This window comes from Pan paniscus, chromosome 10 (genome assembly GCF_029289425.2).
Source record: "Pan paniscus chromosome 10, NHGRI_mPanPan1-v2.0_pri, whole genome shotgun sequence".
In the NCBI taxonomy this organism is placed as follows: Eukaryota; Metazoa; Chordata; class Mammalia; order Primates; family Hominidae; genus Pan; species Pan paniscus.
The window spans coordinates 53,177,999-53,191,823 of NC_073259.2; the positions used below are offsets into that span (position 1 = coordinate 53,177,999).

At 33.5% G+C, this 13,825-nt stretch overlaps 1 protein-coding gene across 10 annotated transcripts in view; it reads right to left on the reverse strand.

The window, feature by feature from the left end:
• Positions 1–13,825, reverse strand: part of CNTN1 (contactin 1) — a 384,511-nt gene that overhangs the window by 104,920 nt on the left and 265,766 nt on the right. For all 10 annotated transcript variants that reach the window (XM_003825727.4, XM_055095741.2, XM_055095740.2 and 7 more), the window contains one exon: positions 7,946–8,066. In XM_003825727.4, coding sequence (XP_003825775.3) covers positions 7,946–8,066 — 121 coding nt within the window. The remainder of the gene's footprint in view (positions 1–7,945; positions 8,067–13,825) is intronic.

A 13,825-nucleotide genomic window follows, 5' to 3' on the forward strand; every position in this document is an offset into this window, starting at 1 on the left:
AGCCACTGCACCAGGCTGATTATTATTATTATAATTATTATTATTTGAGATGAGATGGAGTCTCGCTCTACTGCCCAGGCTGGAGTGCAGTGGCATGATCTTAGCTCACTGCAACCTCCGCCCCCTGGGTTCAAGCACTTCTCCTGCCTCTGCCTCCCCTGGCCGATTATTTTTTAAGGGAGCCATGGGTACACACTAAATGTGCAGCAAAAAAAGAAATTCCAGTTTGCCAAAAGCTGACCAGTTTGATTATAAGAGACCCGGGAGTAATTAATTGCAGAAAAGAAGAAATCCTCCACGGGAGCTTTTCTCACTGTACTCTAGTGTGGAGGGAAAGAAAAATCTAAATTTATATTAGCGCATAACATAGTATCTTCTTATCCTTATATTTTAAGTTTTGAATTTGTAAGATGAAATGTTCATCTAGATAATTTTCAAGACCTATCTTAAAATTTAAAATAATGTGAATCATTCTGAGTGAATTACCTATTTTGTGGCCATATTTGAAAAAATTCTTGAGTGTACCTCAATTTACGCTGAACTTGCATTGAAAAATACAATTTCAAATTATTGATGTACTTTAAAATTCCAGAAGTAATTGGGAAAGCTGTCATTTTTACTAGAGTTTTTGTTTAAATAACCACTAAGTTCTGACTTTAAATTTTCTAAATTCTGCATTTGTTATAACCAAATATGCATTTCAGCTCAGTATTTTAGCTTTTGTGTATTACAATTATGGAGAACCAGCCCACTCGTATTTCTTTGATCTGAATTTGTTGATTCTCAGTGGGAAGGGGAAGGCTTAATTTCTGGGCAGGTTTTGCTATCAATGGATGCATTGCTGTGGTTAGTGCAGAGTGGGGTCAGGATGGCTCAGAATGGTGCCCAGTTGTCATTGTTCCAGCCAGTGTGGGCAGCAAGGACCATTTTCCTGTCTCAGTTCTGCAAGGCTGATGAGATGGAATCTCTAGTCTGTCTCTGTGGCAAGACTTCGTTGGCCAGAGCAAGTGGAAAGTGGAGGCAATTATCCAAATATCTGAGGTAAATGTGTGTTTTTCTGCCCCAAATACTTGAAAAACTACCTCAACCATTCTCTTCGATTTGACTGTGATGATTTGGACCCAGATCTTCCTGCCTTTATATGATCGTCTCTTTTCTGGATCTCTTCCAATGCGTGTGTGTGTGTGTGTGTGTGTGTGTGTGTGTGGTGTGATGAGGTGTGTATACTTACATGCCTGTTTAACTTGGTGTTTGTATTATATAGAACCTTTATGTCTATTCTTCTCAACTACATAATACTTAAATTGCTTAATTTAAAAGTCCTTTTTAATTTATTTTGGCCTGCCATACCTTAATAATAATTTCAAACATAAACCCATATTTGCTTATTTAAGAATATGTTGAATGTAAGGATTCTTGAACACAATGTGAACATTTATGCCAGATACCACAGAAGCTTAAAATCTGATTTAGCACCAAGAGTTACACAAACTTTTCACATGGCAACATGCGGTCCTGTGGCCCTCACTAATATCCAAGGTCCCTGAGCTAGTCATGCAAATAGAACCCTAAATAATCCAAGAATTAATGATTACATCTGTTTATAATGCATGTCTTTGGCTTTATTTTTCCTACAATATTTTAAAAATTATATATTTTGTATTAGCATATGCCAGATAGTAGGAACAGAAAGAGAAAAGAGCAGAAACTGAAATCAATAACTTTTACTATTTAGTAAAAATTAGTAAAAGAATTTGTCCTACCAGCTCCAGAATAGACTTGATAATCTTTCTGGTATAGTGAGTTTTAGAAATTAACTATAGATTTTATTTATCCATACTTTCCGGAGAAAGTCTAGTACAATGAGAAGACTGGACTGGGGTCCCAAGATTATTGTTTGCCACCATGTAGATGGAAAATACAGGGGAGGAACTCTTTCTCTCAGAGTCCAAGTTGTTAAATGAAGGGGTAGGAACTTTCTAGATAACCCATAAGATTAGTTCTACATTTAAAATTGTATTTTCAAATTTGAACATAAATGCAGAGATTTCATATAGTTACTGTGAAAAAGTGGGAAGGAGAAAAGACGTAACTAACACATGATTTGCCAATAATAGGACCATTAGAACACTTTTATCTTAGAGAAAGAAAATGTTTATCTATTCCATATTTCTTACAAAAAAAGAATACTAATTTTCCTGGACCATCATCTCCAAGTAAATGCTTCAGAACTAATTTTGTCTGGACAGTGAAGAGTGGGATACGCTGGATATTAACTCTGCTAATGTAAACCAGCTGGGAGTAAAATACCCAAGAGCATTTTCCATAGAAAAGACCTTTAGGCAACTATTATAGTACTTTAAAATACTGCGATATTATTCCAACTAAAACGTATACTGACAGCTTCCATCAGGCTTATTGGCTTATTTATTTGTTCCACCGTGTTACTTTAACTTATCCAAGAGTTTAAAAGTGGTTTAGTAATCAACCAAATAGCCTTCTTAAGAAACAATCTGGTAACCACGTCATTAGGCTAAGCAATAAAAACCTTAACAGGGTATATCAATAAAGATGACCTCTAACTAATATCTCTCTCCATTCTGTAACTGTATTTTTTCCTTAGAAATAAAGTGGAAAGCTGCACACACACACACACTCACTTACACGGTGTTTTCACCTAAATACAAGTCCACGTAAGGTAAAATAAATAAGCTTCTAATGTAATAATGTAAAGAACACAAACTTCTTTTGAGGAGAAAATGATTTACAGAGTTTTCATATCATTTGCTTTAGTTTCAGCTACTCTTTTTCCAAAACATTTTAAAATTCTATACAGCATATGTTAGAGTTCAGAACCAGGCCAAAAGAAAAAGTTTAGATAGCAAAGTCGTTTTCTTTTTCTTTTGTTTGTTTTTAAACTCAGATTTGAGTGAAGAAACGTCATTTAATGTAACATATAAGATGTAAACAAATATATAGTCTATAAGATATAATCCTAATTGCATTTTCTATTTTGGCAATTTCAGTGGCAAACATGTTTTGTTCACCCAGGTGGCAGGAAAGTGTTCCTTAGCCAGAAGCATTGCCAAAATATTTATAATACATCAGAAATACCAGAGAAAGTGGTAATACATGTACAAGTTAAAGCCTAACTTCTTTTTTATTTGGGGCCTAATTTTATGGTCTATTTTTGAATGTTGTCCAAAGGTGCACTCATGAATGAGAATTTAGATTTGGCAAGCTGCACATAGGTTTCCAAAATAAATCTTGCTGTATAAATCCTGCAAAAACTTTACCTCTAAATGACACTCTTTTAGCTGAAGAGCTTTAGAAATGTTGTTTGCTAAAAAATATTCATACAGGGCTGTTCACAAGTATCAGACACTTACTTTGACGAGGCAACCTGAAATATACTTTTATGGGACCTAAGAAATAAAAATTTTATTGCAACAACAGAAGAAATTTGTATCAATACTCTTAATGTAGACTTTTATACCAGAAGCCTAAAAACATCTGAAGTGTAATACCTGGTTCTTATTTTAAAACTAAGGCAATATAAGGCAACATATTTAAGACCTTTAAATATTAACATTTTAAATATTAATATTAACATTTTAAAATATAAATATTTTAAACATTTTAAACCTAACGCAACATGTTTAAGGCCTCTTAAATATTAAGTAATCTATAGTGATTTAAGTTCTAAATTCCTTCAGGTATATTATACAAACCCCTGTCTTAAAGGGATGATTCTGAAATTACTCCTTTCACCAACAATATTATTTGGAAAATTGGAAAATTGAGGTCAATATGTGTTCTTCATAGGAAAAAAATAAACTTTCACTAAAATCTTCTATAAGTTATTTAAATGTCATCATATCAAGCATAGCATTTTAATCTCTTGCCACCATGCCTAGCTTATTTTTGTATTTTTGGTAGAGACGGGTTTTTTGCCATGTTGCTGAGGCTGGTCTCAAAGCAATACGCATTCCTTGGCCTCCCAAAGTGCTGGGATTACAGTTGTGAGCCACCACACCTGGCCATCAATTTTCATTTTTTATATAGATTCATATTTTATTTATCTAAATCTGTTAGAATCCTTAGGGGGCTGGGTTGGAGGTGTCCTATTTCAGAGTAGATAATCTGCTTTTGCCAGGGTTGTGACGACACAAATGTTTATTTATTTATCTTCATCTTCGATTTTATATGTTAGACCTCCTGGACAACAGCATTTGAAGAAACGTTACTCTTGCAAAAATAATCTCTATACTATAGAAAGACTAACAGAAATGTTGCCAAAGTTAACAGATATAACTCATATAAAAGCCAACTTTAGAAAAGAAAAGTGAAAATTACATGGTCAATACAATCTCATGATTTGAAGTTGTTTGCAGAGCTGGAGGATTAGACAATGCATGCAACTTTACTGGCCTCTTTTCCTCAAGCATCTTTGGACCCAGTTATATGGTAAATAAATTAAAGTGCTATAGCTTTCTATAAGTACACATTTATGCTTTTACAGAATTACAATAGTTCATATCTTATTATCGGGGACATTTTCTACAGATTGTTTTTCTTTGGCGACAATTGCCACTGCTTTCTTCATTTCTAAATCCTACCATACATGACACAAAAAACTCACAGCGGGAGTGTTTTCTCTCAGTAAAAGGCCCCATGAAATCAGATCCAATGCTACATTTTCCATTGACTATATTTTTCCTACATTTAATTTTAGTTTTATATTTAGAGGCATTCAGATTTAACTACTTGACTGCTTACATTCTAAGCTCAATATACAATAAAAAGGCAAGGAATAAATTAAAACACACTTCTTTTCTGATAGAAATTGCTTTCATCATGCTGTATGCATATACTCACCCTTGCCCACCCACAATTACAAATGCGTGCACACACGCACACACATGCACACACACATGTTGATTAGGGCAGCAACACTGTTCTTACTATGTATTCATTTCCTTCAGTGTGATGTAGGCTAAAAGAAATCCACAATCTTAATTATGTCTAAATATTTATACTTTTGTTTCAGTCTTCTCTGATAAGGCATAATCATTTATACACAGAAATAATTTTGTTATAAAAAATTTCTTAGCGATCCTCAGATGAAATTGCTTTCCCCTCTACTGTGTTTACTGTCCTTCTCATTGCACTAATTTCAGCAGCTGCAGTTCAGATTACCAATATCTGAATATGGATTAAAATTAGTCCATCTCAAATATGGAAAGTTCTTATAGATTTCTACTGTCTACTACATAACATATTTAATATTTTTTACAAACATGTAATTTTGAAGGGTTGAGTGCAAATCGAATCTTTTAAAAGCAATTCACAATCTAAATGTGCTATTAGATTTAACTACATGAAATTTATTAGTATTTTATTCTTTTACATGAAGTGAATAATCATCCTTCAATTTATTTTATTAGAGAGTCTTGATCTAGATGGGGAAATAAAAAATAGATTAGCTTTTTAATGCCTTGTGGGACATTGCTGGCTACGAAAATCTTATGAAAATTACAAATCATTTTCCCAGGAAAAGGTACATACACGTAGAATTTTATGTACAATTTCTGGTGGTCCATGGATCCCTTAAAGCCTGTTCATAGACTCCAGGTTATGATTTCCTGAACTAGATACAAAAGTATAATTAAATGAATAAATAGACCAATAATAATATCACTTAAGGCAGGGCATGTCTTATACATTGCTCACCATTATTATTAAAAAATAAAAACAACTGTTTAATTGTATACCTTCTGGTTTAAATATATAAAGCATATTAGAACATCTATACATGTTTTTGACACAAGTTCTGTAATAGTCAAATATATTTGACTATTTTAATTGCAAATTTCTTTTGATATGAAATGGATACTTTTTCTATTATTAGAAATAAAGTTTGAAGAATGGTTATGACTCTGCTGACTTTAACAGAGGTAAGCAGTATTTTCATGTACCTGTATGGTTTTATTAGCATCCTACTATAGTGCAAGGACTTAAAATGCTGTATACGTTTTTATTTCTACATAATATTGGCTATAGCTTCTTTTTATTGATTCTCTATAAAAATACATATAGTGGTGATAATTAATTACCTAAGTATGTGTGGCTAGTATCATGACTACCCTTGCATTTCATCTGTAAAATTCCTCTTCACTCTGAATATTACAGAGTATTCTATGGTAATAGTACTATGAGTTTACTACAATGTAATCATATGAAGACATTTATGTCCACACACTGTAACATAACTCCTATTGCAATATTAATGCTAATTATTTTCATATGCAAGCAATTTCAATTAAATATACACTTTGGCTACTTCTGGAAATGACTTAACAGCTAGTGGTCTGACTAGGAAGAATGGTGAACTAATCCCTCTAATCCCTCTCCCTAATAATTCTTGAAAACAATCAATGTCCCAGATAACAAAATACTTTAAATGAAAATACTGAACCTAAATGAATTTTGTTTGACTTAGGATTTTGTAGTCTCATTTTTATTTGTTATTATTCAATAAGTGGTTTGTGGAATGTATTTCCAAGTTCGTTCAGATGAATAAACTTCAACTAGACTTCTTAAAACTCTATTGGAGAATATATTCAAATGGAGTAGAAGGGTTTTCAGCATTTGCCCAGTGTTGCTTAGGGACCCCATATTAACATTGCTCTAGAGGGAAATGCAGGAGCTGCATGAGATTGAGTAAAATTATATTGACCCAGATGTGGAAGGAGAATTAAAATAAACAAGCCACAAATATCATTTTATTGCCAATTTATCTGATAGTGTGAAAAGTAAAGGCAAAATGTACAATTAATGTTCAATAAATATTTTTAGTAGGTGAAATGTGAAAAAATAGTAATTTTAACTGACACTGAGACAGAAAGAGAGAGCTACAAAACAATGCAAAGGAACTCTGCCATTCACTAAAAAAAAAATATGAATTTTACAACTTAGGAGAGTAGATAACTGTGTACCAACTGCTATAAAACATATGAGAGAAAGCAATATATGTTATGAAAATTCAGAAGATTGGAGCTCATATTGGGGACATCAAGAGAAGGATTCATGAACTTAGTATATACTTTAAGACTTGAAGGATGAATAAGATTTGGTCAACAAATTATGAGAAAAAGACATGGAAGGAATACTGTGAATAAAGCAACTGACATGGAAGTTAAAGTGTATTTTTGTGGATTAGTTAGATGGTTGGAGTTGGTTACATGAAGTGAGATATTAAAGGTAAGCAAGCTGGGGTCAACACATGGTACTTCTTGGGTGCTAAACTAAAGGGCAGTCAGTGAAGAGCCAGCTCTTTATTTTAAACAAGGTGTGCTGTGTTCCCAGCCAGCCTCACTGCTATGGCAGTGGCCAGTAGCAAAGGGGTTGCATTTTTAATAAATGTGTATTCCATCACAATCTCAATTATATTATTCATAAGAACGAAAACACTAATTTGAAAAAACCAGCAACAAATAAAAACATGATACATGTATAAATTAACTTTACACTCTAAGACAAAAGTGATAAATATATAACAGTTGAGGTTATAGTAAACAGCATCAGTATATATCTTTTCCATAGAAATAAAAAAGGAAACAGCACTATATTCAACACACTAAAAAGTATTAGCAGGAAACGAGAACTTTTGGTAAGTCTACAAAGCACAAACATTTAGTAGGAGATATGTGGTGTAACTTTCTAGAAGATACGTAGTTAGTAAAACAAACAAAATCAGTGTTGTTTACTACTTGTCTGGCATAGATCATTCTTAGGCATGGGAAGAAGCTTAAGATCCATTCTTAAGCATGGGATTGAGACTCTAAATATGTAAGAATTTGCACCAGAGTTACCAGAAGATTATACATGTTTATGCAAGTCAAATACCTTTGGTTTTGTAATTTTAAAATGTTGAAACTCTTACCTCTCACTACAAGGTCAGCTGAAGCTGAAGAATTGTCCACAATTGTCTGGGCAGTGCATGTGTACCTTCCAGCATGTTTCAGCTGCGCGTTTCGGATTAGCAATTCCCCATTGGAATCCAGCTGTTAGCAAAAACAGCAATTATTCAAATCAGTACATTTTTCACCAATTATGTGGCATTTAAGATCCAAGAGGTAGTTTTTTCCCCTAACAAAATGAACACCACTTAAAGAATGTGTTTTAGACATGCTAACTTTATGTCCTTGCTCTAGGCTTCAGTTTCTCAACTGAAAAATAAAGTGAATAATTTATTGATAAGGTATTTTTTAGCTTTCATATCTTTAACATTCTATTATTTCCACAATCAGAGGGTTATATCGAGAGAAACTCAAGGGATGAAACTATTTCATTGATATCTCTTAAAGAGAAATATTAAGGTCTAATAAGTATCAATAAGTTTTAAGTATCAATGAGTACAAACAAATACTATATGGTTTGGAAGAATGATTGATTTGGTTTCACAAAGCTGATCTAATTGACTAGTTTTAATATGTGCCACAGTTCATTTTACAAAGATACTAAAAGTTTGCAGAAATTGAGAAAATGTACAATTCCACTAACATGTACTCTGTTGCCAAATTATAAGTTCTGTGAGGACAAGAGTATTTGTTTTGTTCAATGCTCTATTCTATTGCCTCCAAGAGTGTTCAACACATATTTTTGAGTCTTGAGGAAATTTTGCTTGTGATGATGAGACACCATTTCAATGTAATTTCCAAAAATAGCTAATAGTTATTCAATGCCTACTCTATACCGGGTCCTGGTCTGTGCAAGTATATACATACATACATACATACATACACACACACACACACACATATATACACACACACACATATACACATACATACACACATACAGGCACACACACACATACACACACTTTTATTCAATTCTTTTTTGACAACTGCCCTATGAGATAGGTCTTATTATATCCATTTGATTAACAGTAAAAGTTAGACTTAAGGAATCCAAGTAATTTAACTAAGATAACTAAGGTCACTCAGCTTGTATGGTAGCAGGAGCATGTCAAAGTTCATATTAATTATCTCCAAGATATTTTCTTAGAATGAAAACTTGGAAAATTCAATTTTTAAATGGACATTTGGTTTTCCTATGAATCAAAAATATTGATTTACTATTTCAGTGATAAATATCTAGATACCTATGATGTATCATGACTGTACATGGAGTGAATGTTTTGCTTCACCATAGGTTCTACCAATAACCTCTTCATATATCATGTTCCCTCCAGTTCTTGGAAAACATTTGGGTTTGCAACCCTTGCTGGATTAATGAGGTTAAGAATAATAGCTGAGAGAGCATATTGGTATAGTTAGTTGGAACAGAATATTAATATCTCCATATAAAGAACTGATCAGTGGCCACACACCTTATTCTTTGCTATTAGCCAGTCTTAATTTAATGTCGATTGAGATCTTCCAGTCCCTTGAGGTATAGATTGGTCAAAAATTGAAACAGTTCCCAAGATTTCTACAAATTCCTGGAATAGGGGAGTTTTTTCTTCTGTCCTCTTGGTCTGTTATTTATTTATTTATTTATTTATTTTTGTCACACCAGGGAGCTCCAGACTAGAAATTCAGCACTTTCTCTATTTTATCAGAAAACCAAATAGCATGAAGTCTTACCTAGTAAAGTGAGTTTACTGAACAATTGAAGGAGCTGGAACTGGTTATATCAAAAAAAAGGTAGGGTAAATCAACCTTGAAAAGTATCATCCACTGCATAATTCTGTTTTTAAAAGTCCTGTTGGCCATAAATTTACTGGGAATTTCCCAGTAACCTTCACCTCTCCCAGTGCTCTGCCATCTTGTTGGCAGCCACTCCTACTACCAATCTCTTACTTCTCTCTTCTTTTCTCTTCTTTCTTTTGGAAATAAATAATTCTTATTTTCTCATATTAAGCTGTTTGATTGTTTGATTTTTACTTGGGTTCTGACAATATCTATTCTGTTTTTAGTTTTTCCATTTCTTCATTTCTTACTCTTCAATCAATTCTCATCTGAGTCCACTGCTTGAGCTCATCTTATTTGACTTCTTGATAGCATTTGGCTTTCCTTCCTCAAATACTCATTTTTTTCTAGTCATCTGACTTTCCAGGAACTTCTAGGACATTCTTAACCCCTCCCTTTCTTCAACTTTCTCATAAACTCATCATAAATTCTTGAATTTATCCATTCTTTCCATCACTACTGCCTCTTGTCCAAACTACCCACATCTCTCACCTGAACCCCTACATCTTATTTGATCACTACTTCCACCACTGTTCCACTCTATTCTTTTCTCTATTGGTTACCTAGAATAACCTTTTAAAAATGCAGCTGGGCCCAACTCACTTGTCTCCATAAAAGCAGATAAACTGAAACCTTTAAAATTTCCCTTTCCTGGGACAAAAGCCATAGCATTATTGTAGCCAACTTGATTCCATTCTCTAGGCTCTCTCTGATGCTCCAGCTCACCTAGTGTGCCATCTCACTCACACTCTGCTCTCCAGGAAGAACATTCTCTTTTTAGGACCACAAATGTATCTTGTTCTCTTCAGTCTCTGGTTCATCACATTGTCTTGTCTTCTGGAATTGTGATTCATACCCCTCATAACCTCAATACCCCCTCCCCTATCACCTTCACCTCTACCCAATACCAGTTGAAATCATTTTCTCCAGCAAGTCTTTCCATTTTCTGTGGACTAGGCAGGTACCCTTTCTATATTTTATTATGCTACCATGAAACTTCTGTCATATTACGTATCGTAAATGCAGTTAAACACTTTTGTGATTATGTGGTTGAAGTTGTTCTCCCTGGCCGACTATAAGTTTGATGTGAGGAAATACGTCTATTTTATTTAGCAGACATGTTGTATCCCTGTGTTATATATGTATACAGCTGTATGTGCTGTCTTCTCAAGTCCAGCATAGTGCCAAGCAAATAATCACACTAAATATGCCTTGTTTGAATGAACTTGTCAAATTGTCAAGAATTTTGGTATCTGCTCTTAAGATAATATGTATTCACTTCTTTTCAGCTACATTCAGAATTATGTTAGCAAGTACATATAACCCATGACAGTGACAGCATTTACTAAACAAATAATGAGGCTTTTCTTGTGTGAGAGTGAAGTACACACACCTTCAGCCTCCACAGATTACCCCTGCACCTAACTCCTGTGCCCCAGCCACAGTGAATAGGGTATACTTTGCTATGTGTTCTCATGTCAAAACTTTGTATATATCACTTGCATTGCCTGGATTGCCCCACCTCCCACTTCCATTACTTGGCTATGAATGTTCAACCCACATTTTGGATACCCCTCCCATATCTGAAATTGTAAGGCTGGATTAGTTATTGCCCTTTGTACATTTTCATTGTAACTATTCCTTTCTACTGTAATCGTGTCACTGTTGATTTCTTCCACTAGACTGTAATTCCTTAAGGAAAGAACCAGGTCTTATTTATTATTACATACAAAGTACTTAATGTAATATCTGACATACAAGAGAATTCAACAAATATTGAATGATACATTAAAATAATCTAAAGTGTTTTTATTAAATAGACATTCAGTAATTTCAAATGGTTTTTTCAGGTAAGATAATGATAATGTTATGAGATAAAATAACTGACTTGAGAAAAACTATTGCTATCCATATCTATGAGATAAACTACCAGGAATGATATATTTCAAATATCTATACACTATTTTCATAAGAAAATAGAAAGGTTATTGGGAAGGTGTGAAAATTTATACAGAAAACAATATCACTAACATACAAGAAAACTGAACTTCTAACTTTTCCCACCCCTATGTGTAGTAAAGAGTTTAGCCTTGCCCAAAGAGAGGTCTTGCCATTGCCCTCAGCTTCTAGAAGGTAATCTCTATAATATCTTTCTTTGCTTGGGAAGTCTTGGGTCATACAGGATAGTCCAATCATATGATTTAGAATAGGGGTTAGCCACACCTCTATAGTCTTCAAGCTGGGGCTGGTCATAGAGTAGGAGTTGGGTCATACTGGAAAATCCAACCATGTGATTTCGGGCAAGAGTTAACTACACCTGTAGAGTCTTAGAGAAGGGCCTGGTCATGCCACAAATAGGACATTTTGACTTAGAGTAGTGTCTTCGATTCATGTGGTATCAGTCAACCCAGAGACTGAGATTAACCATGTGAGCAATGAGTCCATCAATCATGTCTAGTTGATGAAGTCCCCCCAAAAACTCTGGACAGAAAGGCTCGGTAAGCTTTGCTGGTTAGCAGTACTTCAAGCATACTGTCACACATCAGAGCAGTCAGAGTAATACATTTTAACTGCACGGGGAGAAGACAATAGAAGCTCTGTGTTTTGTACTTCTTGACTCTGCCCTGTGTGCTTTTTCCTTTGGCTAATTTTAATTTGTATCCTTCTCCTGTAAGAAGCTGTACCCATGTATATAACAGCTTTAAGAGAATTCTGTGAGTCCCTTCTAGCGAAGCATGGAAACTGAGGGTGATTTTTGCAACCCCTTGAACTTGCAGTTGGTGTCAGAAGTGAGGGTGGTTTGGGGGACTGTGCCCAACTTTGCAGCTGGCCTAACTTCTTATACTAAATAGAATTCATCTAACAAAGGAGGTAAAAGATGTTATTTTATTACTTATATTAAAATTTTTTTTGAGATAAGCAGAGAATAAGATTCATATATAGAGAAGGTAAATATGAGTTTTTCTTGATCTATCATAAAAGTTAATTGACATATATGTCTAAGTAATTTTTAGTGAGGAAAAATAAAATATAAAATAATTATTGTAAAATAAAATAAACATTACATATTTGTTAAATAGACTGTTTTGATGTATCTTGACATCCTTAATACAAATGCACTTGATACTAAATATTCAATAATATAAATGTATTAAGTAAAATCTTTCAAACTATTATGACACAAAATAATAGTTATATTTGGAAAGAATAATGTCTGCATACAAGTAAAAAGCACTTTTTTGGTATTTATTCATTAAATGAACTCAGTACTTTGGTTGCTTTGGTGTCTAATTGAAAGATAACCCTGTTACTAAACTCCCACTATTTCAATGAGCCATGTCATTAGACTTGAATTTTCCAAAAAATCACCTTAGCAATTTAAAATGTTTCTTCATTCAACTTTACAACAAAAAATTGAGGGCAGAAAGTAATATAAAAATAAACATATTGTGGTATCATAATTGCCCTTTTAAAAATATTTATGTGATGTATCTAATCTTCTTTCTTTCTTAATGAAATTGCTATCTTTTTTCCCTAAACTCTCTTTGAAACATGGTGCTGTTTATACATTCACTTATTTTATTCTGACAGGAATAATGTGGTCATTCTTCTTGTACTGTCACATGTAATAAAAAGCACAAACTTTTATATCCTAGAATACATTATATTAAATTTATATTTATTAATTTTTCACAATGAACTCTTTTACGATTTTTAATTAAACTACTCTAAAAGTTTAATGTTAAACTAGTTTGAAAATTAACTCTTTTATCGATAAGTCCACTTGCATAAAGCAGTAAGAAGCAACTGTAATGTTTATTCTCACTGGTTCTACATTTGGTGAACACGTAGCAATAAAACTTCTCAGAAGGAAAGAAGAAAAAATATGAAGTATCATTCCCAATATAGTTGTGTATGTATGAAAGCACTCCTAAAGTTTTTATAAATACTACTAGCACTTTCCATACCTCAAGAGAAGTTGAGGTTCTCAGTGGTTGGCAGAACGCTTACAAAGCAAGTAGAGATCATGGGCCTCAGCACATTCTAGCCACAAATTAGATACAAAT